The sequence below is a fragment of the Camarhynchus parvulus genome, chromosome 2, assembly GCF_901933205.1.
Source record: "Camarhynchus parvulus chromosome 2, STF_HiC, whole genome shotgun sequence".
Lineage (NCBI taxonomy): Eukaryota > Metazoa > Chordata > Aves > Passeriformes > Thraupidae > Camarhynchus > Camarhynchus parvulus.
In genome coordinates, this window is record NC_044572.1 from 186,131 (window position 1) to 208,821 (window position 22,691).

The 22,691-nt window shown below is 59.4% G+C and overlaps 1 protein-coding gene across 3 annotated transcripts in view; it reads right to left on the minus strand.

Annotated features, from left to right (window-relative positions):
* The window catches only part of AGAP3 (ArfGAP with GTPase domain, ankyrin repeat and PH domain 3), a 117,996-nt gene that overhangs the window by 40,430 nt on the left and 54,875 nt on the right, over positions 1-22,691 (minus strand). For 2 of the 3 annotated variants that reach the window (XM_030943302.1, XM_030943303.1), the window contains exons 8-10: positions 15,333-15,488; positions 11,478-11,570; positions 2,375-2,479 (exon numbers count right to left, since the gene is read on the minus strand). In XM_030943302.1, the coding sequence (XP_030799162.1) occupies positions 2,375-2,479; positions 11,478-11,570; positions 15,333-15,488 (354 nt within the window). Of the gene's footprint in view, positions 1-2,374; positions 2,480-11,477; positions 11,571-12,833; positions 12,959-15,332; positions 15,489-22,691 lie in introns of those variants that run through there. The other variant, XM_030943304.1, reaches the window with a different exon arrangement.

The window sequence follows — 22,691 nt, forward strand, 5'->3', positions numbered from 1 at the left end:
AGCACTGCCAGAGCCAAGCCCTGACCTCAATCCAGTGGGGCAAGGACACACCTGGCCAGATGTGCACTGGCAGAGAAATAAATTCGGGCTGCTGATCTCTGAGGTCCTGACACCCACCCCAAGAGGGACAGGGAGAGAATGTAACAGAGATGGAAGAGAAGACAAGCCAGGAACTGCCCTGACTCATGCCAGGGATCAGCCACTGTGAACACAAAAAAGCACAAAAATGCTCTGGGGCACTGAACATCTGGATGGACAGGGAAAGACAGTCTTCCTGCAAGGCTCAGTCTGCTCTCAGGGACCCCTCTGCTGCATCCAGAATTCCACCATCCCCAGACACACAGCAGCACAGGCAGGGAAGAAGCTGGGACTTCCCATCCCATGGCAAGAACTGGATGAAGAACAGCACATCCCCTTGGCTGACACTCTGTGGTTTGTTCTGGCCCACAGCTCCCCCACGCCGTGCCAGCCAGCCTGGGATCTGCTGCTGCCACACTGAAGGGATTGAAGAGCACGTGCCCATCCCTGGAGCACAGGTTTGCTCCATCCGTAACGTGCTCTGCTTGTGTCATCCTGTGAAAGGGCATGGGAGCTGTGCCTCGGGCCACAGCGTGCCAATCCATCCCAGCACCTCCTGATTCCCTCTGGAGGATGGGGAGGAGCAGATGCAGTGGGACACCCTCCTCTGGACTACCTCCTGCTCCTGGATGAACCCCTTCCAAGCAGGCTGTACAGCAGTGCCAGAGGGAAAGGGAGGCAGGGAGCCTTTGTGGATCATGCTGCCAAAACTGCAGCAGGCAGTGGGGCACCATGGTGGGTGCCAGGGTCCTTTCCCCAGCTCCTGGGCAGGTGATGCCACAGGGCAGCACACAGGACAGAACCCCAGCCTTGTGGCAGACAGGCTGGGCAGCCCATGCTCTGCGCCCACGTGTAATCCACCCTCGCTGTAGGTAAACATCCAGCAATCCAACTGCTATCTCAGGGGCAAGGTTCAGAGCTCCTCCTGGAACCAGGCAGGAGAGGCCAGCTGGCATCAGCCTCAGCAACGGGCTGTGGATCACCAGTGGCACCAGCTGGAAGCAAACCAGATTTTTTCCCAGGGCAACGCAGTAATGAAATGAAACACTGAAGTGCAGGATGGAAAGCAAGTGGCATCAATCTTGATCACCCCCTGAGGAAGGAATGGTGAAAAAAGGAGAGAAACCTGGTGTGTGGCAGCAGCAGCATCTGAGAGTAGCTAAACAATAGCCCAGAAATTGCTCTCCCTCCAGAGCTGATGGTAATAGCATGGCAATTTCCACGGTGGAAATGCGATAAGCCCATACACAGGGGTGCACAGGTGAGCACACACACGGAGAGGGCAGCAGCAGCCGCTCCCTCCTGGCTTGGTGATCTGAAGATCAAAAACTGGGGTTACAAAATTAGAGAACTGCAGAGTACATCACAGTATGGGGACTGAGGACTCTAAGAAAAGGCTCCAACAAATTAGAGAAAGGAAATGCAATGGTTGGGTCTCCAGCTCAAGGACAGGAGGGTCATGGGGCTCTGGAGCTGGATAACTGAGCATGGGAAACCCTGGAGTGATGGTGCAGGGTAAGCAATGAGGAGAAAGACTCTGAGGCTTGGGACACTCCAATACCCCACATCTGAGGAGATCAGGAACACACTGAGGGCCTGGAAACATTCACAAGAGCTGCAGCACCTTGTTCTTCTCCTTGCAGCCCCCTAAAGCACCGTGCGCCCCCCAGCCACTGTCCGTCCGTCTGTCCTGTGGCAGCACATCCTTGGCAGAGGTGCTGGGCCTGTGTCACAGGTGTGTCTGTCCGTGGCTGCTGCTGCAGCAGCAAACTGTGCTCAAGAGGGAAGGGGAAGAAGCCATTAGCCCCACAGTGGGGAGGCGACAGAGATGGATGGGGCGGCAGCTGCGCGCCTGAGCCGAGCAGGATCAGCCGGCTCCGAGGGCAGCGCGGGCTCTGCACAGACACCCCCTCTCCATTACCCAACACCCAGCAGCCAGGAAAATCATCCCACACCCAAATGGCACCAGCAGATACAGCTGCAAGGAGCTCTCTGCCTGCTCCTCACCCGCTGCAGGACTGAGCAGGCAAACAGGAGAGAACTGCAGCTCCCAGTGTAACCCTGCACAGAGCAAGCTTCCACCAGCCTGGCACTGAACAGCCTGCAGGAGAGTCTCCTCCAGGCCCTGGTGAAAACCAGCTCTGCTGAAAATGCTGCCTGGGAGTGGCCAACACTGAGCTCCTGCCCAGGGCAGAGCCCAGAACTTCCATCTGCTACCAGACTCTTCCCCAGCCCCTCTCTGCAGGGAGGACACTGCTCTGTCCCACCCTGCTCCTCTACTCAGCTCAGTACTCACATGCAGGCTGGGGTGGTAGGTGAGGACCCCATTGTCACACAGCGTCACGTACTTCTTCTTCCACTCCTTATTGAGGGACTTGCCACTGCGTTTGAGGAGAATGCCCTGAAAGAGAAGAGTCACGAGTCTCAGATGCTGTTTGACCCAGGCACCTCATGCTCCACTCCAGCACTGCCCCTTGCCGACTGGTCTTTGAGAAGAAACAACGAGCAGACTCAAGAAATCCTCTGGGTCGGCTTTCCCACACTCCCTGGGCTGCACTCTTTCCTCACCAGCCCCCAGTCCCCACAGACAGCCCCTCCCTTTCAGGGATAAGGGTCTCCACATGTCAGTGCCGACGTTCAGATCCTCTGAGGGACCCATCACATCCTCTGGAGTCCCAAACCACCCACTCTTCCCTTGCTGAAGGGCAGTGCCCACACAGGGCAGGAGCCAGCCTCCCCACCACAGACAGACTGCTCCCAGACCTTCTCCACCACCCAAAGTGCAGAGGGATGGTCAAGGCAGGGAAAACTGGGGACAGGCAGTCCCAGATTGAGAAACAACACTCCAAATACAGGTTTCCCAAGGGATGCACATTTCCTCGCCTGCTTGTGATTCTGAGAGCTGTCAAACAGAGTAGGGATGGACACATCCCAGGAGGGAGTGCAGGTCCTGGGCAGCTGAGAGTCGGGGTCATGCCCTTTTCCCATCAGGATTTTACCTGGGACCCACCCTGCTGTCGCTGGCACCACACTCCCAGGGCCAGGAAATGATGGCACTCAGACAACCCAGACCTAACTCCATTGATCCGAACCAAAGCTCACAGCACAACCCTCATCCTCTCCCCACTCATTTCTGCCTCCCCAAGAAATCCACCTTCAGCAGCAATTTATCATGTACCAGGTAAGGACAAAGGTGGAGAGGGAGAAGGAAGCTGGGGCAAGACAGCAGGTGCAAGGGCTCTGGAGCAGGGAGAGCACATCAAGCACTCTGCCAGCAGGGAGGGAAGCACAGCATGGGGGACAAAAGTAGGAATGAGTAACAAAGTCTGGGAAAAAGCTGGCTCTACCAACTGTCAGGCCTGGCCCCTCTGAAAGTGCTGTCTGGACAGACACCCAGACTGCCTGCTCCTAACTGGGCAAAAATCTGGGCCCCGGGCCAGCCCCTCCTCAAAAACCTGGGCAGAAAGTCTCAGCCCTGCCAGCCCTGGCATATTTGGGGGCCCTGTCCCAGTGCCTGGAGACTGAGCTGCTGCTCCTGCAGGGTGCAAAGGCCCAGCACAAAGTGGTGGGGGGACGGCACTGCCAGACGGGAGCGTGAAATCAGCAATAAATGGTGCACAACAGGCAGAGTCCCCGTGACCACTGCAGCTCAGTGCTCCCAGCAAACAGCGGGAGAAGGAGCTGCCCTCCACACATGCAGGATGGAACAGCAAAGCAGAGTGGCTGGGCAAGGCTCTGTGTGGGCAGGATGAGCTCCCTTGCCAGGATCAGACCCCTGGCCCTCAGAGCACATGAGCTGAAGGACTCAGAGTCAGAGTCAGAAGGTGCTGATGAGAACAGGGCATGGAATGTGGCAGCTGGCTGACAGCTCCTGCTCTGCCAAGGGCTGCCAGGGGCAAGCAACAACCCTGGAATCACAGCTGGAGAGGAGAGGAGAGGAGAGGAGAGGAGAGGAGAGGAGAGGAGAGGAGAGGAGAGAGGAGAGGAGAGAGAGGAGAGGAGAGGAGAGAGGGAGAGGAGAGGAGAGGAGAGGAGAGGAGAGAGGAGGAGAGGAGAGGAGAGGAGAGGAGAGGAGAGGAGAGGAGAGGAGAGGAGAGAGAGGAGAGGAGAGGAGAGGAGAGGAGAGGAGAGGAGAGGAGAGGAGAGGAGAGGAGAGGAGAGGAGAGGAGAGGAGAGGAGAGGAGAGGAGAGGAGAGGAGAGGAGAGGAGAGGAGGAGAGGAGAGGAGAGGAGAGGAGAGGAGAGGAGCCAGTGCCAGCTGGTGCAAACAGGACATTAGAGGAGCCAGGTTCTCCCTTGGGTAAAACACACTCTCTGATGGCAGGAGTGGCTGTGCTGACAAGTGTTTTTAGCTTTCTGTCAGGACTTTAACTGAGCAACAACCCTCCTCAACACCAGTTGTACAAAACCCATAGAGCCAGCCATGAATGCAATGAGAACTAGTCAAGTGCAAGGTCTCCAAACATATCCACGTCTGAGAGCCAGCATGGTTATAAATGGCAAACCTGTGTCCAACAGGACTTATAGCGGTCCAGCCAACCTGCATCTGATTCAGACTAGCTCCTCAACGTCTTGCTCAAATGAACTCCAAGAAAACATAAAGCCAGAAAACCTAAAGGTAATGTTGGAATTGCTGGTAACGTTGGTGTAAATCAGTGCAGTGACTGGTCCTTAACCCCAGCTGCCTCCTGTCATGGGGCAAATGGAGCTGCTGAGGACAGCAGGCCCAGTCCTGCTCAGGGCAGGAGGCAGGAGCCTGCCGTGGGCTGTAGGGCTGGTCCTGCACAGGGGCTGGGTGGGAGCTGCCCACGTGTGAGCTCCTGGGCTGGATGTGCCATCTCTGAGCAGCTCCAGGGCTCCCTGGGAAAGGCTCCTCGCTCTGGCAGCGCTTGTTGGGCCAGACAGGGCAGGCAGCGCCCATCGTGGTACTGTCACAGCAGAGCTGCAGCGGTGCTGGCAGGTCACCTCACCCTCCCTCCCTCCCTGGACAGGCTCAGCTGCACCACGGCACCCCAGCCTCTTCACAAAACCTGCCCTGATGGACAGTGCTCCTACCAAGGAGAGATGGGATCCTGATGTGCCTGCACCTCCCAGATGAGACAGCAGCCGTGCCATGCCATGCCATGCCATGCCATGCCATGCCATGCCATGCCAGGGGCAGGACAGCAGGACAGCTGCCTGGCTCCTGTGTGCCATCCTCCCCCACACACCCAGCAGCACCCGTGCTCCCTCTGGTTCTGGACCCACCCAAAATCATTCTCTCTGACACCACAGCTGGGCCACACATTTCCCACACAGTGTATGAAAATGATTGTTCCTCCTCCCACACAAAGCCAGTTTAACATCCACCAGCTCACCCAGGTAAATGGTGAATTCGCTGTAATTCAGAACATTTGTTTGGTATCTTTCAAACAAATCTGCTCCTGACTGGGCTGAAGTTACAGATCCAACTCAAAGTCACTGTGTGGAATTCTCTGGCTTCTGAGTGTGACAATTCCTTCTGGACACAGTGATCTCTTCTGGGCATGAAGATCCCTCCTGGGCATGATGATCCCCCTTCTTGCCCTAAACCCAGCTCAGTTCCAGTCTGACTCTGATCCTGTAGCATCCTGCAGTGCAGCTCTTCTCCTCTCCTCCCCTCGATGTGACTCCAACCTGATGCCCCCTGATGCTACGAAACACCCACTCCAGCAGTGCCAGCCTGCCCCAGACACAGGCTGCCTGCAGAGAACAGCTCGGCTGCCCTTGGGTCAGCCTCACACCTGCAGCTTGGCCGACTGAAGCCCAGCCAAAGTGAGAGCTGGAAAGGAGGGCCCGGCCCTAGAGCCCCTTTGTGCCAGCAGCAGGAACAGAGCTCCAGAAGGGGGAACAGCCCAGGCTGAGCGCCCGTGCCGCTGCCCACGCGTCTCCCAGGCAGGCTCCTCGTGCCCCAGAGCCCCGTGCTGGCACACAGGTGCTCCCCAAGCTCCCCGTGCACCTCCAGGAGGCCTCGCAGGCAGGAACTCTCCCCAGGTGCCACACAGAGGGAAGGAGGGGAGCCTGGCGCTGCTCGCCTCCCAGCACTCCTCAGGCTGTGCCGTGCTGGGCTGAGCTGGGCTGGGCTGGTGCTCAGTAAAAGCAGCAGCAGCAATATGCAGCGTAATGAAGCAGGGAGTGGTGATGGCCCCCAGAGGACTCGTTTACTCCACAAATCTCCCTTCCACTCACTTTTTGCTAAGAATTTTAACACCAAACTTAATTGTGAAGTCGCGTATTGATTGGAAAATGCAAATGGCAATTTAAATGTAATCTAAGCTCCCAGCATGATCCCAGCTCCCAAGGAGGAGGAGTCACCCGCCCTGGGCCCTGCTGGAGTGCACGGCCCGAGCAGAGCCAGGCCAGGGGCCAGGGGAGCCTGGGGCTGCCAGCACGCCCCACGCAGCCTTCCCAGAAAGATCTGGGAGATGTGCAATTAGGAGCTCATTCCTGGTAACAAACAGCTGAGGAAGCTTCCTCTCCCGGCCTCATTAACCCACTTCTGAGAGACAAGTGTCCAGCTAGAGGGAACTCTTCCAGCCCTGCAGGACCATCACCAAAAGGACACTCCAGCACTCAGAGCTGAGTCCCTGGCACACAGCAGCCCTGGCAGAGGCAGCAGCTGCCTGGAGGGTGCGTGGGTGCTGTTCCAGGCGTGGGGTGGCCCCAACACCCACAGTCTCACCTGTCCCCTTGGGGAGCTCCATCTTTTCCAGACGTGCATAAGGGAGACAGATCAGGTCACCCAGATGTGCTGTGTTGCAGAAGGCAGTGACAAGTGACAACCAAGCGCCCTGCAGCAGCAACACACATCCCTGCTCAGCCAAGGCTCCCCAGTGCTTCTCTTTCTGCAGCTCCCAGGCGTGCCTCCTGCTCCCTGGCTCCACGCAAACCCCAGACCCCACTGTGTGCTGTCAGTGCCTCCCAGTGCTTGCTCTGTGCTCACAGAGAGCAGGAAGGATCGTGGATCACAGTGATTGCAGCCATGGGTGCCATGGGCACTGCCATGGGTGAGCCTGCTGCCCCCAGCACTGCTGCCCCCAGCCATGGCTGGCACTGTGGCACAGCCCAGCTCCTCTCCCAGCCGCCCCCAGCCATGGCTGGCACTGTGGCACAGCTCAGCCTCCTCTCCCAGCTGCCCCCAGCCATGGCTGGCACTGTGGGCACAGCTCAGCCTCCTCTCCCAGCTGCCCCCAGCCATGGCTGGCACTGTGGGCACAGCTCAGCCTCCTCTCCCAGCTGCCCCCCAGCCATGGCTGGCACCCTCTTCCCTGTGGCACACAGCTCAGCTCCTCTCCCAGCTGCCCCCCAGCCATGGCTGGCACTGTGGCACAGCTCAGCTCCCCCACCATGGCTCTTTGCCCCTCTCCCCCCCCAGCTGCCCCCCAGCCATGGCTGGCACTGTGGCACAGCTCAGCTCCTCTCCCACCCCGCCATGGCTGGCACTGTGGGCACAGCTAGCCCCCCCAGCCATGGCTGGCACTGTGGCACAGCTCAGCCTCCCTCCCAGCCGTCCCCCAGGCTGGCACTGTCCCTCAGCCATGGCTGGCACTGTGGCACCCCCCCCCCCCCCCCCACCATGCTGCACTGTGGCACACTCTCTTCAGCCGCCAGCACGGGTCCTCTCCCAGCGCCCCAGCCATGGCTGGCACTGTGGGCACAGCTCAGCCTCCTCTCCCAGCTGCCCCCAGCCATGGCTGGCACTGTGGCACAGCTCAGCCTCCTCTCCCAGCGCCCCAGCCATGGCTGGCACTGTGGCACAGCTCAGCTCCTCTCCCAAGCTGCCTCCCCAGCCATGGCTGGCACTGTGGCACAGCTCAGCTCCTCCCCCAGCCATGGCTGGCACTGTGGCACAGCTCAGTCCCCCAGCCATGGCCGGCTGGCACTGTGGGCACAGCTCAGCTCCTCTCCCAGCTGCCCCCAGCCATGGCTGGCACTGTGGCACAGCTCAGCCTCCTCTCCCAGCCGTCCCCAGCCATGGCTGGCACTGTGGCACAGCCCAGCTCCTCTCCCAGCTGCCCCCAGCCATGGCTGGCACTGTGGGCACAGCCCAGCTCCTCTCCCAGCTGCCCCCAGCCATGGCTGGCACTGTGGGCACAGCTCAGCCTCCTCTCCCAGCTGCCCCCAGCCATGGCTGGCACTGTGGCACAGCCCAGCTCCTCTCCCAGCTGCCCCCAGCCATGGCTGGCACTGTGGCACAGCTCAGCCTCCCCAGCTCCCCCAGCCATGGCGCACTGTGGCACAGCCATGTGCTGGCCCCAGCCTGGCTGGCACAAGCCCAGCTCCTCTCCCAGCTGCCCCCAGCCATGGCTGGCACTGTGGCACAGCCCAGCTCCTCTCCCAGCTGCTCCAGCACCCCAGCACCAAACGTGCCAGCCCAGTGGTGCCCATGCCCAGGGAAGCCAGTGCTGGCCACAGAGCCAGGCAGCAGATCCTGCCCATGTGCCACCCACAGCCCCAAACCCGACAGCTTCTCTGCTCTTAGGGCTGGGCAGGACCAACGAGTGGTCTAAGAGGAAAAGCAGCTAAAGGCCCCACTGTCCCACTGCCTCTCAGAGACAGCAAGCAATGAGACCTCCACCATCTTCCAGAAGGGGCAGCTCCATACCAGAGCAATCACCCCCTGTCCTGAATCTCTGTGATACAGAGCTACACCTCCTGAGAGTCTGTGCTCCTCTCCGTGCTGGTGGTACCAAGCCATCACTCCCTGTGGCCTCGGGCCATGGCAGGAATGTGCCAAACTGTAGTGCTAACCTCACTACCAGACAAGCCCTTCCCCACAAGCCACATGTTGGTATCTGCTGGAACAAGCTAGCGTCCACCTGGCAAACACCACTTCCCCCACGTATGTTCCTGTAAAAACATGCCAGGATCTCTGTGGAACCACCTCTAGCACCTCTGGCTAGAAAAGGTGCCAGTCCTGAGCCCAGCACGGACCTGGATCTCCCATGGGAACGCTGCTCCAGGCTCTCCTTGTGAGCTGCTGCTGCTGCTGTGAACTGCTTCCTCTGCTTATTCCTGAGCCAGGCAGAGGTTTGGCATCTCCTCCTCCTTGCAAAGCCCAGAAAGGATGTACAGAGGTCGTGTTTGCAGAGCTGGGCCTCTGTTGGTCCCAATTCTCCCCATTTCACACAGGAACACCATGGAAAGCCTTAATCCCACTAAGCCAACACAGCCTCCAGCAGAGCAGGCCAGGCCTCGTCAGCAGCACAGAGACACAGGAGCAGGTAAAGACTCATCCTGCCCTGCCGAGTGGAGGGAGATCCTGGAAAAAAGAACCCAGGGGTGCAGGCACAAGAGGCTGTCAGGCCCCTCTCAGGACCAGCCCTCGGCAGGCAGCAGCAGGATCTGGGGAACCAAGCCAGGTCTCACTGAGGGCTCCAGCTGCTCTACCTCACACAGAACAGCCGCCCATCACTTTCCCGGCTGCCCAGGATGGGCTGACCCCAACCCTGAGCCTATGGGCACTGCCACTGCACACCAACAATGACCCACTGCAATCAACAACCCACCTCATGGCAGTGACCCCCACCACAAACAACGACCCACCACAAACAACGACCCACTGCAATCAACAACCCACCTCATGGCAGTGACCCCCACGCCAACAATGATCCAGCACAATGACCCAACAATGACCCACCACAATGACCCACTGCACACCAACAATGACCCACCACAAACAATGACCCACAGCACACCAACAACTGTTGAATTGCACTAAATACCAGTTCAATCTTACAAACAACGACCCACCTCATGCCAGTGACCCCCCACACTAACAACAATCCACCACAGAGACTCACTGCACACCCAGAGGCCCTGTGCTGCAGAGAGCAGGGCATGGCCCAGCACACAGCTGGGCTGCCTCTTCCTGCGGGGGCAGTGCAAACCTGGGTGCCTCAGGGGCAGAGCCCCCATGTGTGAGATCCCAAGCCTCCAGCCTGGCATTGCTTCTCCTGCCACTGCCCCCTGGCTCCAGAGCCAACCCTCCCAGGGCTGCCTTCCCAACACCAGCCTCCTTCCAGCACAGCCCCCTGCCTGGGGCACCAACAGCCCTGCACAAACCTGCCCCAGGATTACTCCAAGGGCAGGGAAGGGCAGGAGCTTTGGCAGCTCCAGCACTGAGCAGGGTCTCTCTCTTGTGACCACCACTCCCCTCCCCAGCTAGCCTGGCTTCACAGAGTCCTTCCCCACGGAATCTCAGCACGGAATCGTACCAGGCAGCCAGAACCTGGTGGGGATGTAGACTCTACTCTGCTGCCTCATGTCCCAGCACTCCTGCAATGCAGGGACACAACTGGCCCTGTGCAACTCAGCCCAGGCAGCACTGGGGGCCCATGGGCCAGCAGAGGGTAGATGAATCCACAACAGGGGCACAACATGCAAAGCAGGAGCACAACCGGAGACTGCCAGATCAGTCTTTCCTGTAATGCAAGGAAATCCTGATGGAAACACCATCCAGGCAATCCACACCACCTGGCTCGCTTGGACATCACCCACCACTGCTTGCCAGCGATGGACACAGGGGCAGGCAACACTCTGGGTTGGATCCCAGCAGTTCAAGCTCCCCTGGAAGCCAAGAGGCAGGAGCACAATGCACTGCTGCTGGAGGAAGCAGTGCCTCCCTTAGACTCCCAGCGGCTCACGGTGTGGGCACTGTGCTCACAGCTCTCTGTAGCAGCCCGTGAAGAGGGGAATCCACTTCCTGTCCTGCCAGCAGCAGGAGCAGGAGTGGAAAGGAACAGGAGAGAAGAGCAGCAGAGAGGAGCAGAGAGAGGCTGCGGCAGAGGCTGCAGCGGGCGTGGGGCATGGATGCCATCTGCTGGAACCACTCTGCAGCCGCTGCTGCAGCCCCAGCAGTGCCCTGCCACAGCCCCCAGAGCCCACTGCACACCCACCCACCCACAGAGCCCACTGCACAGCCCCCAGAGCCCACTGCACACCCACCCACCCACAGAGCCCACTGCACAGCCCCCAGAGCCCACTGCACACCCACCCACCCACAGAGCCCACTGCACAGGGCCCAGAGCCCCACTGCACACCCACCCACCCACAGAGCCCACTGCACAGCCCCCAGAGCCCCACTGCACACCCACCCACCCACAGAGCCCACTGCACAGCCCCCAGAGCCCACTGCACACCCACCCACCCACAGAGCCCACTGCACAGCCCACAGAGCCCACTGCACACCCACCAACCCAGCCACGGCACAGGGCCCGCGGAGCACCCCCAGCACGCCCACCCACCCACCCACCCAGCCACGGCACAGAGCCCCCAGGGCACCCCCAGCACCCCTGGGGCGTGCAGCCCCGGGGCAGGAGCACCAGCCAGCCCCGCTCCCTGGAGCCTGCTCTCACAGCGGGGTGAAGGACAACAGCGAACCTGCTTCATGGGGATGGCGCGCCCGCTGCCGATGCTGTCCGCTTTGCACTCCGGCACCTTCTTGTCGCGCTCCGGGTCCGCGCCCTTGCGGGACTGGAAGAGAAGAGACACAGGCGCGTTAGAGCCGGGCACAGAGAGCACGCCACGGCCCCCTGTCCCCGCAGCTCCAGGCCAGAGCACTCTGCTCTCCCCCAGGCCAGCTCTCCCGGCACCCGGCCCCTCTAGGGACACTGGGGACACTCCAGCCCAGCCCCCTGGCAAGCTGTCCTCTCCCCCCAGTGCAAGCAGAGCTGTCCTCCTCCTGGCAGAGCAGGGCTATGTGGGCCCCCCCTCCCGTGGGGCACACAGGACATGGCGACAGACAGAAATGGCGTGGGATGCAGGTGGAGCATGGATGGAAGCAGGAGAGGGTCAGGCAGTGAAGGAACTCACACCTCTACTAATCCAACAGATTTATTCTGGTAACACACTTGCACCATACAAAGTAGCACAGGTCACCGGGCAGATACCAGCCCCTTACAAAAGAGCATGGACAATAAATATCTACCACACGTCTAGAGCGGCGAGAGCAGGACCCACCAGCGCCCGAGGGCCGCGGGGAGAGCAAACTCTGATAAATACAATATGAAATTTACAGTCTGTTGAGCAGAACTCATTCAAAGTGCTTAGGACAGAGGGAAATACCAAGTCATACATGGCATGGAGCACAACCAATACATTCAGAATCACAACAATGGCAGGAGGCAGCGGCAGCGTCTCTCTGGAGCGTCCTACACACCCCCTCAGTCCAGGAGGGCCCCGTGTGCTTTGGATCAGAAAGGGATACGAGCCCCGCGCGCCTGGCACACCGATTCACCAGATTTTGGGCCCAGAACCAAACAAAGAGATCGAAAGAGAAGAAAACTAAAGAGACACAGATGGCTGCTTGGCTGCGAGGAGAAGAGGAGAAGGAGCAGGAGTCCATGCAGGCTGCAGAGGTGCAGGAGGGAAGAAGGAGCGGAGCGCTAGCGGCAGGCGCTGCAGCGGCTCCCGCAGGCAGCAGCAAAGCGTCTTTTGGCCCATCCAGCTCCATGCGCGGCTGTCGCCCGGTCCCGGTGTGTCTGCAGGTCTTCCCATCCCAGGAGGGTCGTCCGCCCGGCATCCCCGAGAAAGGGCAGTGCCTAGACAGCATCCAGCAGGCCCAGAAATGTCCCAGCTTAAAGTGCAGGCGCAGGCCGTCTCAGCGCTTCCTAGACTTTACATTGGGGGGATTTAAAAGGCTCCTGCGTGTCTCCGAGGGGGGGACCCATGCTGGCTGGTGGGCGGGCGAGCCTCTAATCTTAGATCAATCCCAGTGCCCATCCCTTATCCGGCCCTGGAGAGGCAATGAAAAGTGAGAGAATTTGTACAGAGGTGCCGTGTGTAACCACCTGGATCTTCTAATTTGGAAGGAGTTGGAAAGGCCTTTTTGTTGATGAAAAGTTGGAAACAGTGGCACATATCTGCAAATATCGAAAGAATAAAGAGTTTGGCAAGTTATACTCAGAACACGGACACGAGTCTGTCAGTGATGGGTGCCAGCAGACAGCACGGACAGGCCACGGGAGTGGGCGCCGGCGGCAGCAGCAGTCGGGGCTGGGGCGGGGGCAGGAGGGGGTGGGCGCCTCGAGGCGCAGAGTCTGTCTCCACCTGGAGCTCTGGGGCACGCAGACCCCCGGGGGGAATGCGATCCACTGGGGAGTGGGAGGGGAGCAGGAGAGGAGCCAGAGCAGGAGAGAGGAGGAGAGTAGAAGAAGAGAGAAGAGTAGAAGAGGAGAGGAGGAGGAGGAGGAAGAGAAGGAGGAGAACAGGGAGGAGGGGGAGGAAAGGAGAAGGAGGAGGGGAGAAGAGGAGCAAAGGAGTCAGGCATAGCTCAGGACTGGGGCTGCAGCAGCCCCCAGAGCTGGGCTGAGCACTGCACCTCGGAAAGGCCTGTGCCCACTGGGGACCCTGTAAGGACAAAGGCTGCTGGCTACACCTGCGCTGCCTGCCTGGGAAAAGCTAGAGGCAGAAAACAGCCTGCCCTCTCCTTCCCTTCCCGCCCCTCCTGGTCCTGTCCCACTGCGGGAGGTGTCGGGAGCTGCTGCTGCTGCCACGACCAGATGGGTGAAGACGTCAACGTGAGCCATGGATGTGCACCAGCACACGAGCAAGCAGGTGAGGTGAGCCCAGCAGTGAGGTGAGCGCGGCGCCGAGCAGAGGTGAGCGCGCGGCGCAGAGCAAGCGTGAGCCGGATGAGCGAGCGCAGAGCCCCGCAGCCGCGCGGGATGACTCCACAGCGAACAAGCGCAAGCCCCGCAGCAAGCCACCCTCCTCCTCCTCCCGCAGCGTGTGCCCGCCCCGGGGAGTGAGCACGGTGCTCAGAGAGCGTGAAGGCGAGCCGGCGGCGAGTCCAGAGGCGTCGGGCAGCGTGGCTGGGTGGGTGGTGGCACAGCGCGAGTGCCCACAGCACGGCAGCAAGCACAGCGAGAGGATGGCAGGGCTGGGCAGGAACCCGCCAGCGCTGCGTGCAGGGGAGCAGGGCCTGGGCACGGGCACAGCTACCGGCATTCCAGAGGGCACAGGGAGGGAACAACCATGCGTGGGAGCGGGGACCTGCTGACAGCGAGGGGCCGTGTGTGCTGGCAGGAGGGGCTGGAGAGCACAGCCCACCCACCAACAGCACACGGGCAGGGTGAGCGTGGGCCTGGGGGGGCACAGAGAGCTGGGGGTGCCTGAGATGCAGCCGGGGGAATGCACAGAGTATTGGGGAGGTCAGCACAGAAGCTGCCAGGATGTCAGAAGCCAAGGGAGATGGGCACATTCCCAGCACCAGGAGTGGGGAATCTGGGATGCCAATGGTGCAGTGAGAGGAATGGGGCACAGGACACTGAATTTGTGTGGTCTGGGCTCAGAGCAATAGCGGCTGGTCACAAGGGTGACACAGTGCAACAGGTACAAGGGCTTTGTTGTGGCTGGTTCCACAAACAGCAGACACAGTGTGTTGAGCAATGGTGGCTGGAAAGCACATTGAGATGGGGAGAGAATCAAGGCCAGAGCCTGCACATGTACACAGAGAACAGGGGCTACACCTGCACTAGACATGGGACAGGGACACGTGTGTGCTCACAGTGAGGGGACACTCATGGCTGTGCTCAGAGCAAGGGTGAGTGTGAGGGCAAGACTGGGCACACTGCGTGGACGGCGTGTGCATGGTGTGAGAGCGTGCAGAGAGGCAGGCTGCGAGGCAACCAGCACAGCTGAGGGCTGCAAATGTACCCTGCTCCACCTGGGGCCCAGAGCTTCGCTGCCTCCCCTCTGTCCTCCCTCCCTCCACACCCACAGCAGCTCCCACGTGCGCTGCTCAAGTCACGCAGGATTCAGGAACGGGAGTGAGTGGGGCCCCATGCCAGGTGCTGAGCTCTGCACAGCACCACTGGCACAGCATCACTGGCACCAAACAGGAGGCCCACGGACCAGGGGCTCTGTGCCACGCTCGGGGAATGCAGCCCCAAGGAGATGAGCAGAGTCACTGGTGCTGTGCACGCACAGCTGCGCTCCCTGCAACGAGCAGGAGCTCACACACACTACACACCCAGACGAGTGCTCCCCTGCACACTCCCACGTGTGCGAGCACTGTCCTGCTCCCAGATGCTCCCCATGCATGCACACCCTGCCTGAAGCAGCCTGCAGCCCCACGGTCCCTGCACACGCAGGTGCCTCCCACGCGCACACCCTGCCAGCACAGCACAGGTGACCGTGCACGAGAGCCCAAGGGCTCAGGCTGCCCTGACCCACTGCCCTGCCCTCTCCTGTGCTGAGACTCCCCAGAACTCCTGGGTTGCCTGTGCTGCTTACCGTGAAGATGTTGGAGCGCCGCTTGGACTGCTTGCGGATGGGGGTGGGCGTGTTGGAGGCAGCGATGGTCTCGATCCGCAGCTCCCGCTGGCTGATGCTCGGGGTGGAGGGCACGGACGAGGAGTAGTCACTGAAGGCTCCTCCACCGTTGGTGGCCTGAGGAGGAGATGGATGGTCAGAGAGGTCAGACAGGCTACCTGGAGGCAGAGGCACGACTGCAGGAACACCACCTGCCCCACGTGGCCTCATGCCAGGGCAGGGCATGCAGGACTGGGACTGGGTGACATCCAAACAAACATGGAATCGTTTCAGTTGGAAGGGACCTTAAAGACCATTTAGTTCCAACCCCCTGCCACGGGCAGAGACAACTTCCACTAGACCAGATTGCTCCAAACCCATTCAACCTGGTCTTGAAAACTTCCAGGGATGGGGAGCTCACAATACCTCTGGGCAACCCAGAGAGACATCCAATGCTAGACACTGCTCCTGCACAACAGAGGGGCTTGGGAAGCCTTTCACCTCTTTCTGCTCTTGTTTTTTCACCAGTAAAATGTTCAAGTTCTGAAATCAAAGAGAAGGGCAGCAATTGGCCAGAGAAACCCAGGTGAAGCCCTTCCAAACATAGCTGTGGAACAAGGCCTGAGGCAGCAGGGTCCCACACAGCTGCCCCAGCAGAGTGGAACAGCTATGGCACCTTCACCTGCTCCCAGAACACAGGATCAGGGTCACTCACTCCCCTCGGGCAGTCATTCCCTTCCTCTCCACTGAGCCCCTCAGACATGAGGCTGTGGGGCACCCAAAGCCTGCCAAGCTCCAGGTCCCACTCATCCATTCCCTGTCTCCGAGTACAGCCCTGGTGCCAGTGCGGATGCGTGTCCCCAGCACTCCAGCCTTCACCTGGCACAGAGTGCCACACCCCAAGCTCAACCTCTGTGTGACACCCATCTCTGCTGCTGGTCTGGGGGTCTCTCTGAGCAGACCCTGAGGCTGGCACACCCCTCCCATGCCTGCAGACCCCCACAGCCATGGCTGCGGTTGCCTGTGCTGGGAACACAAGGGGCTTCGCCAACCCCTCACTGGACTCCATGGCAAGAGGAAGATCCAGCCATGCACCCACATCACCAACACATCTCTTCCAGACAAGGCTGCTCACTCCCACCCTGCCCAGTGTGGGCAGCCACAGGACAGGGGCTTAGGGACACCCCAGGAACAACAGTGGAAGCATTTCAGGTCTGCAAACCAGGACATCTCACCATGAAAGGCACATGGCAGCCCCAGCTCCCCGGTAGATCTGAAGAGCATTGCAGAAACACGTGGAGGAGCTGCCCCTGGAAGGGCAGGTGAGCTCCAGCAGCCCAGAAGGGCAGCCTGCCTCCTCCCAGCTCCACAGCCACAGAGTGGTGGCATCACTGGCCCAGTGACTTCTCCGTCCTGCCACACTCGGAGCACGAGTGCAGCCCTTGCAGGGGGTGATCTGCTGGAGGGGCTCTGCGAGACATCCCCCATCCCCAGTGGGATCAGAGCCTTATTCTGAGACAAGCAGTTCAGAGAAAGGTGAAAGGGGCTGCACAGGCAGAGCAGTGACCATGACCCACAGCCCAGTCTCAGAGAGAGGTGCAACCTTCACCAAACCCTCTTCTTTAACAACAGATATGGGAGAAGACACACAATGAGAACTTGAGAGAGGAAAAAGCCACCCAAGCAGCATTTCAGTTTCTTCCTCGTGAAGGCAGAGCAATGAAAAGAATTCCATGTTGTGAGCAGGTGGGTGCCTCAGACCATCCCAGGCAGTCTGGAAACAGGAACATTTCTGCAGTCCTGAAACACAGAACAAGAGGGAACCTGGCCCAGTTGTGCTTTTGCACAAGCACAAGAGGCTGGAAACTTGGTCTGGGAGCTCCTGGGCAGGGTGAGCAATGCTGTGCTGGACAAGAAGGTTCTGCTGCCGAGTCCAGGGAAGGGGGGACCAGCAGGGACACAGAGAGATGAAGCACCACGTCACCTGCCAGTGACTCCTGAACCTTCAACAGAGAGAGCTGCTGTCAGTGCTGCCTCCAACACCCACACAGCAGTGCTGTGGTGAAGGAAGAGCTGCAGAGAGCCAGGGCCACCAAGTCTGTGTTTAACTGATTCACCGCATGTGAACTAGGGCAAAGAAAGTGAAACATTCCAAGGGCTAGGAAGAGCAGGAGGATGCAGCAGCACAGACAACCTGCCACATGGAACAGTGAGCTGGGCATGGCTGTCCCTCCAAGACAGCTCCTGGCCATGCTTGGCATGCCTTGGTGGCCTTGGCTGCACGTTCAGGATGCTGTGACTGTGGGAAGGAGCCAGTTCCAAGGAGGCTGCAGAGTCTGAGCTCCTGCCAGAGCAGCTGCAACAAACCCTGTGGCTGCAGGTGATGGACTCTGAAGCATCAAGGTAGAAATTTTGCTACACCCTGGTTTATATTTAACTTACTCCCCACAATCCTGTGTGTCATTTCTGCCTGGCCAGAATAACTTTCCTTAGCCCGTAAGTCTGCCTGGTGCTGGAGCCAAGGTTACTGTCCTTGAGTGATGAAGAACACTGGCCTTTGGGCCTCCCATGTCCCACAGACCAAACCTCAGGAAGGGCTCTGGGGCTGGAGGGCGGCTCACACCAGGCTATGAAGGCAAGCTGCCACGAGTTTGGGGACAGATGAGAAAGTCCTCTAAAGACAGAGAGTGGCTCAGGCAATCCTGAGCCAATCGTGAGCTCTGCTGGAGGAGGGAGCTCCCTAACATCCATGGGATTTAGGGACACAAATCCCAGGGATGTGGGAGAACAGATGCCAGGTCTGGGCCGGTCCCACGTGTCTGCTATTGTCAGGTACTTTGCTGGTGGGCCTGAACAACCACCTGTGGTCACCACTGGAATCTGAGAACACAGTGGGAACTGGAAACTTGGTAAGCACCTGTGGGACAAATCCTTCCCATGAGTGTGGAAGAGCATCAGCAGCGCCACGGGTGCCTGGGAAGGGCAGAATGCAGCTGGAATCCAGGGCAGGAATTCCTGCTGTAACAGGGCCTGAGGCAGAGCAAGGAGCTTGGGAAGGGCTGGAGTGCAACAGACAAACAACAAACACCAACCTGGTGTCTGTGGGAAGAAGAGAGAAGCCAGAGGAGCACAAGGACGATGGAAAGGGCACCACGAGCTGAGCAGGCAAGGGGACACGGCTTCCACGAGGAAATGCCAACGCAGCTCCTGAGCTCTGACACAACAACGTGCCACAGCAGGCCAGTGAGCACTGCTACAGCTCAGGTGAGCTGCCCTTGGGGCTTCATTTCACTTGCAAACTTTGGCTTTCCACCTCTTTCCTGTGATCTCTCCCTGCAGTGTGGATGAGGGCCCTCCCAGGGCCCCCCAGGCCCGTGCAGGAAGGCAGACGGAGGCCACGGGAGAAGAGCCAGCACACTGGGCAGCCCAGAGCACGGCAGGGATGGCAGCAGCTGCCAGGGGGGCACCCAGTTCCCCCCCCAGCCTGCTGGGTACCTGCACGGGGTACCTGTGTTACCTCCTGCCGGCTGCTGGGAACCAGCTTCCTGGCAGAAGGACAAACTGCCATCCCACAGCAAACACAACACTGACTCACCCACAGCCTGGGGAACTCCCAAAGGCACCCCAGAGGCCCTGAAGGAAGACTGAGAACGGGGCAGCAGAAGTGAGGAAATCAGGTAGAACAACTCTGCAGGTGTTGCAAGCACCCACTGGCCCCAGCAACTCCCATCCCCTCCCTGCAGGCAAGGGCAGGAGCTGCAGGAGGGAGCAAGCCAGGACTCAGGGCCAAGTGAGGAGTGGGACTCCCAAACCCATCCAAACTGCTCACTCAGCAACAGGTGTGGGCAAGATAGAGAGGGCAGAGCCCAAGGCAGCGGGCAAAGCTCTCCCTGGGGCTGCTGGCTCTGGGGAGTAGCAGGTGCCTGCTCCAGCGGGGGCAGACCCACACCCCTCAAGCTGCTGGGAAGGCCAAAGGGACAGATCTTGTCCCCAAGGGAGTGCAGGACTCCAGGGAATGCTGGTCATGGCTCCTGCTGTTCCAGACTGAGCTGAGCACAGTAGCCAGGGTCAGGCACCCGCTGAGCACACCTAGTTACTCATGAGAGCTGTGGAAAACCCTGACCAGGGCTGACCTGCTCCTACAGCTCCCTTTCCCTCCCCACGGATGGAGCAACATCCTCCAGGCACCGCTGCAGAGTAAGAGAAAAAACCCCAAACTCCCAAAGGCAGAGATGGAGCCAGGGCCTTTGGCTGGTTCCCAAGACCATCAGGCACTGTGCAAGGAGACTGGGACACATCCACAGCACCAGAGTCCCAGGAAAGGGAATCTTCCAGACAGATGGGTAACAAGGAGTCCCTCCTCTCCCAGTAACCACTCTGGACTGGTCCAACTGACAGACCAGACAAGCCATTCCTGGCCACGTCCACAAAAGTCAGTTTGGCTCAGCCACAAGTGTCAAGCTGCTTCCAGAAGAGTTGTGCCCAGAACAAGAGAAGGGGCACGGCTGGTCCCAGCTCCTACCTACCATAAGAAGCCCTCTGTGGGGGACTCCTTGTTCCCATTCCAAGAAAAGTGCCTCCTCAGCAGGCAGCTCCAGAGGACAGCACTGTCCCTGCAGTATGGGCCAGACCAGGCCCACAGCAGTACTGCCAATCCCAGTTCCAGGGACTCCTCCTGCCCCTAAATGCCAATCCTGGTGTTCCAGGGCCTCCTCCTGACCCCCACATGCCAGTTCCTCTGCTCCAGGGACTCCTCCTGCCCCCCCAGGCAGTCCTGGAAGGGAAGGGGATCCTTCTGTCCCAAGTGCTGTACACACTGATACCTGAGGCACAAGGCAAAGCTCCTAATTGTGTTTTCTGTCTGGCTTCTCTCCACCTCATCTCCATGTTAAGTCCTGTGCTCCTAAACTCTTCCTTGAGAGCCTTCTTCCTGTTTTCCCTGCGCCAGTTACTCCTCCTTGACTTGCAAAAGCAAATGAGAAACCCTGGTGAGGGCCCCAGGCCCTCAGGTATGACAGAGTTCAGCTCAGCTCCACAAACACCTGGTCACCCTCCCACTGTCCTTCCAGGCAGGGTGAGCCTGTCCACCCCCTCCCAGAGCTGCCCCACATGCACTGCTGGGCCAGGAGCAGGGGACAGACACCAGGGCACTGCTCCCCAGCCGCCCCTGGGCACGGTGCCCTCCCACACCTGAGTGCGTGGGCTGCTCTGCCCCGTTCCCTCTCAGAACCACCAGTTATGGGTCCATTTGTTTCCCAAAGCCACTTGGATTTTCCCTGAGGACAGCGGGGAGCAGCTCCAGAACCTCAGTTCTGAGCCCATGCAAGAGCAGGCAAATGCTTCACAGCATTTCAGGATCACTCACCATTGCTTCACTATTTCAGAGGTGTCCTTAGTAATGGGGAGAGACATGCAAACACAGGGGCAAAGATTGCTGCACGGGTCACTGCCACCGGCAGGGTTTGTGGGGGGACCTCACAAGACCAGGAACACAAACTGACTTTGGTGACCCCTGTGGGGCCCAGGAGGCCGAGGGCAGGGGGCAGGGGCACAGAGCAGGTCTGGGGAGGGGGCACAGCCACCAGGGCACAACCCCTGCGAGCTGCACGCTGCGTTACTTCCCTTCACAGCTCTGCTTCCCACCACAGCTCCCTACGTCCCTCCAGCCCAGCAGGAGCACAGCAAGGTACAGAGAGCAAAGGTCTGTCCCCGAGCAGGCAGCCAGAATTCACCTCTACACAGACGTCGTCTGCAAGCCGTGCTGAGAGGGGCTCTGTGGGAAGGAAAGCACAGGAAAGCAGGGACCCTCTGAGCAAACTCCTCACAAAGCTCATGACATGCACTTAGACAATTCTCCCAAAATTTGCTTCCCACAGCCAGTCCCACTTCCACCCTTTAGTCCAGTGCTGCCTTTCCTGAAGGAGCTTTCATGTCACACCTGTGTATTTCAGGTCAGGTTTGGCCAATCTCTGCATTCATTCCTCAGCCAAGTGCTCACTTTCCTCCTGTGTCGGGGTCTCTTCCCCCCCAGTTGTTTTTGCTACTCCTTCAGGTTCCACGCAGAGTCACTGGAGTGACTGGATTCCAGCTGGGGAGCCTGGGGGTCTGGCAGCCCCACCGCTCACACAGGGAACGCTTTCCAGCTTCACAGCAAACACCCTGCCTGCCTGGCACAGCCAGTGCCCACGACACACATTTATGGGGACTCTTCTCATACCTTGGACATGGAAGAAAACCCTAAACAAGTGTCCAGCTCCCCTGAGAAACGCTGACCTTGGCCATCAGCCTCCTGCTTCCCTTCCAGCAAAGGTGGCCTCTCCCCAGCCAGGTTCAAACTGTACACAGTTTGCTAACAAAACCCTCAAATTGCCAGAGACACCCAAATCTGTATTTCCCTGGGACTTTGCTCTCCACCTTGGATGTCTCCCACTGAACTTGTCCCCAGCTTTCTGGACACATGCACACTGACAGAACCTGGCTTTGCAGCCTTCCCCAGCAGCCCATCCACCTGCACACGGACTTTACCTGACCTTGCTGGTGTCCAGGTGACCTGCAGCACAGGAAGCTGGCACAGGTCTCTGCAAAACCTGCACTCACCTACTTGCAACCCAGCTTTAGAAGCCTCTGCAATCAGGCAGGCTGCAGACACGGCTCAGGTCTGGCAGGACAGGCTCCTGTGTGGGGGCCCAGGAGTCCTGCCAGGGCCAGAAGGCTCTGACACACCCAGAGCTTCAGGCAATCCCTCATGGAAAACCCATCAGCTACACGTGCTGTCCTCAGCGACAGGCGGATTTCCTGCAGTCCTGTCACAGATCCTGTGAATCCATATTCCAGTTGCCGCAGAGAGGGAACCTGTTGCCTTGAGTGCCCTGGGGAGCAATGGAGCCCAGAACTTCTCCTTTCCTGCTCACCAGTCTCCCAGCCATCACTTCTGTGGGCACTGGGAATGTGGAAAAGCTTGAATGCAGTGAGGTGGCTGCCTGAAGGATCTCCTCCTGCAGCCCCTCACCATGGAGCCTGTCCTGCCTCAGCTCTGCTCCAGGATCACAGAACATCACCATCCTCCCAAAGCAAACCTTGGCAAGCCTCACCAACAGCACAGAGCCCTTCCTGGGGCAGAGTGGAGGGAAGCTCCTTCCCTGTTCTGCTCCTCAGCTCACCACTGAGCTCACCTCTCCACAGTACCTCCCCTCAGAGCCCCTCAGATGCAGGGGCATGTAGACCACCAGCTTCCTGAGCCGGGGGAAGCAGGACCTGAGCAGCTGTGCCCACCCAGCTGGGGCAGCCAGGGCAGCCCCTGACACACAGCCCTGGGCTGCCCAGGGCTCCCCACACACTGCT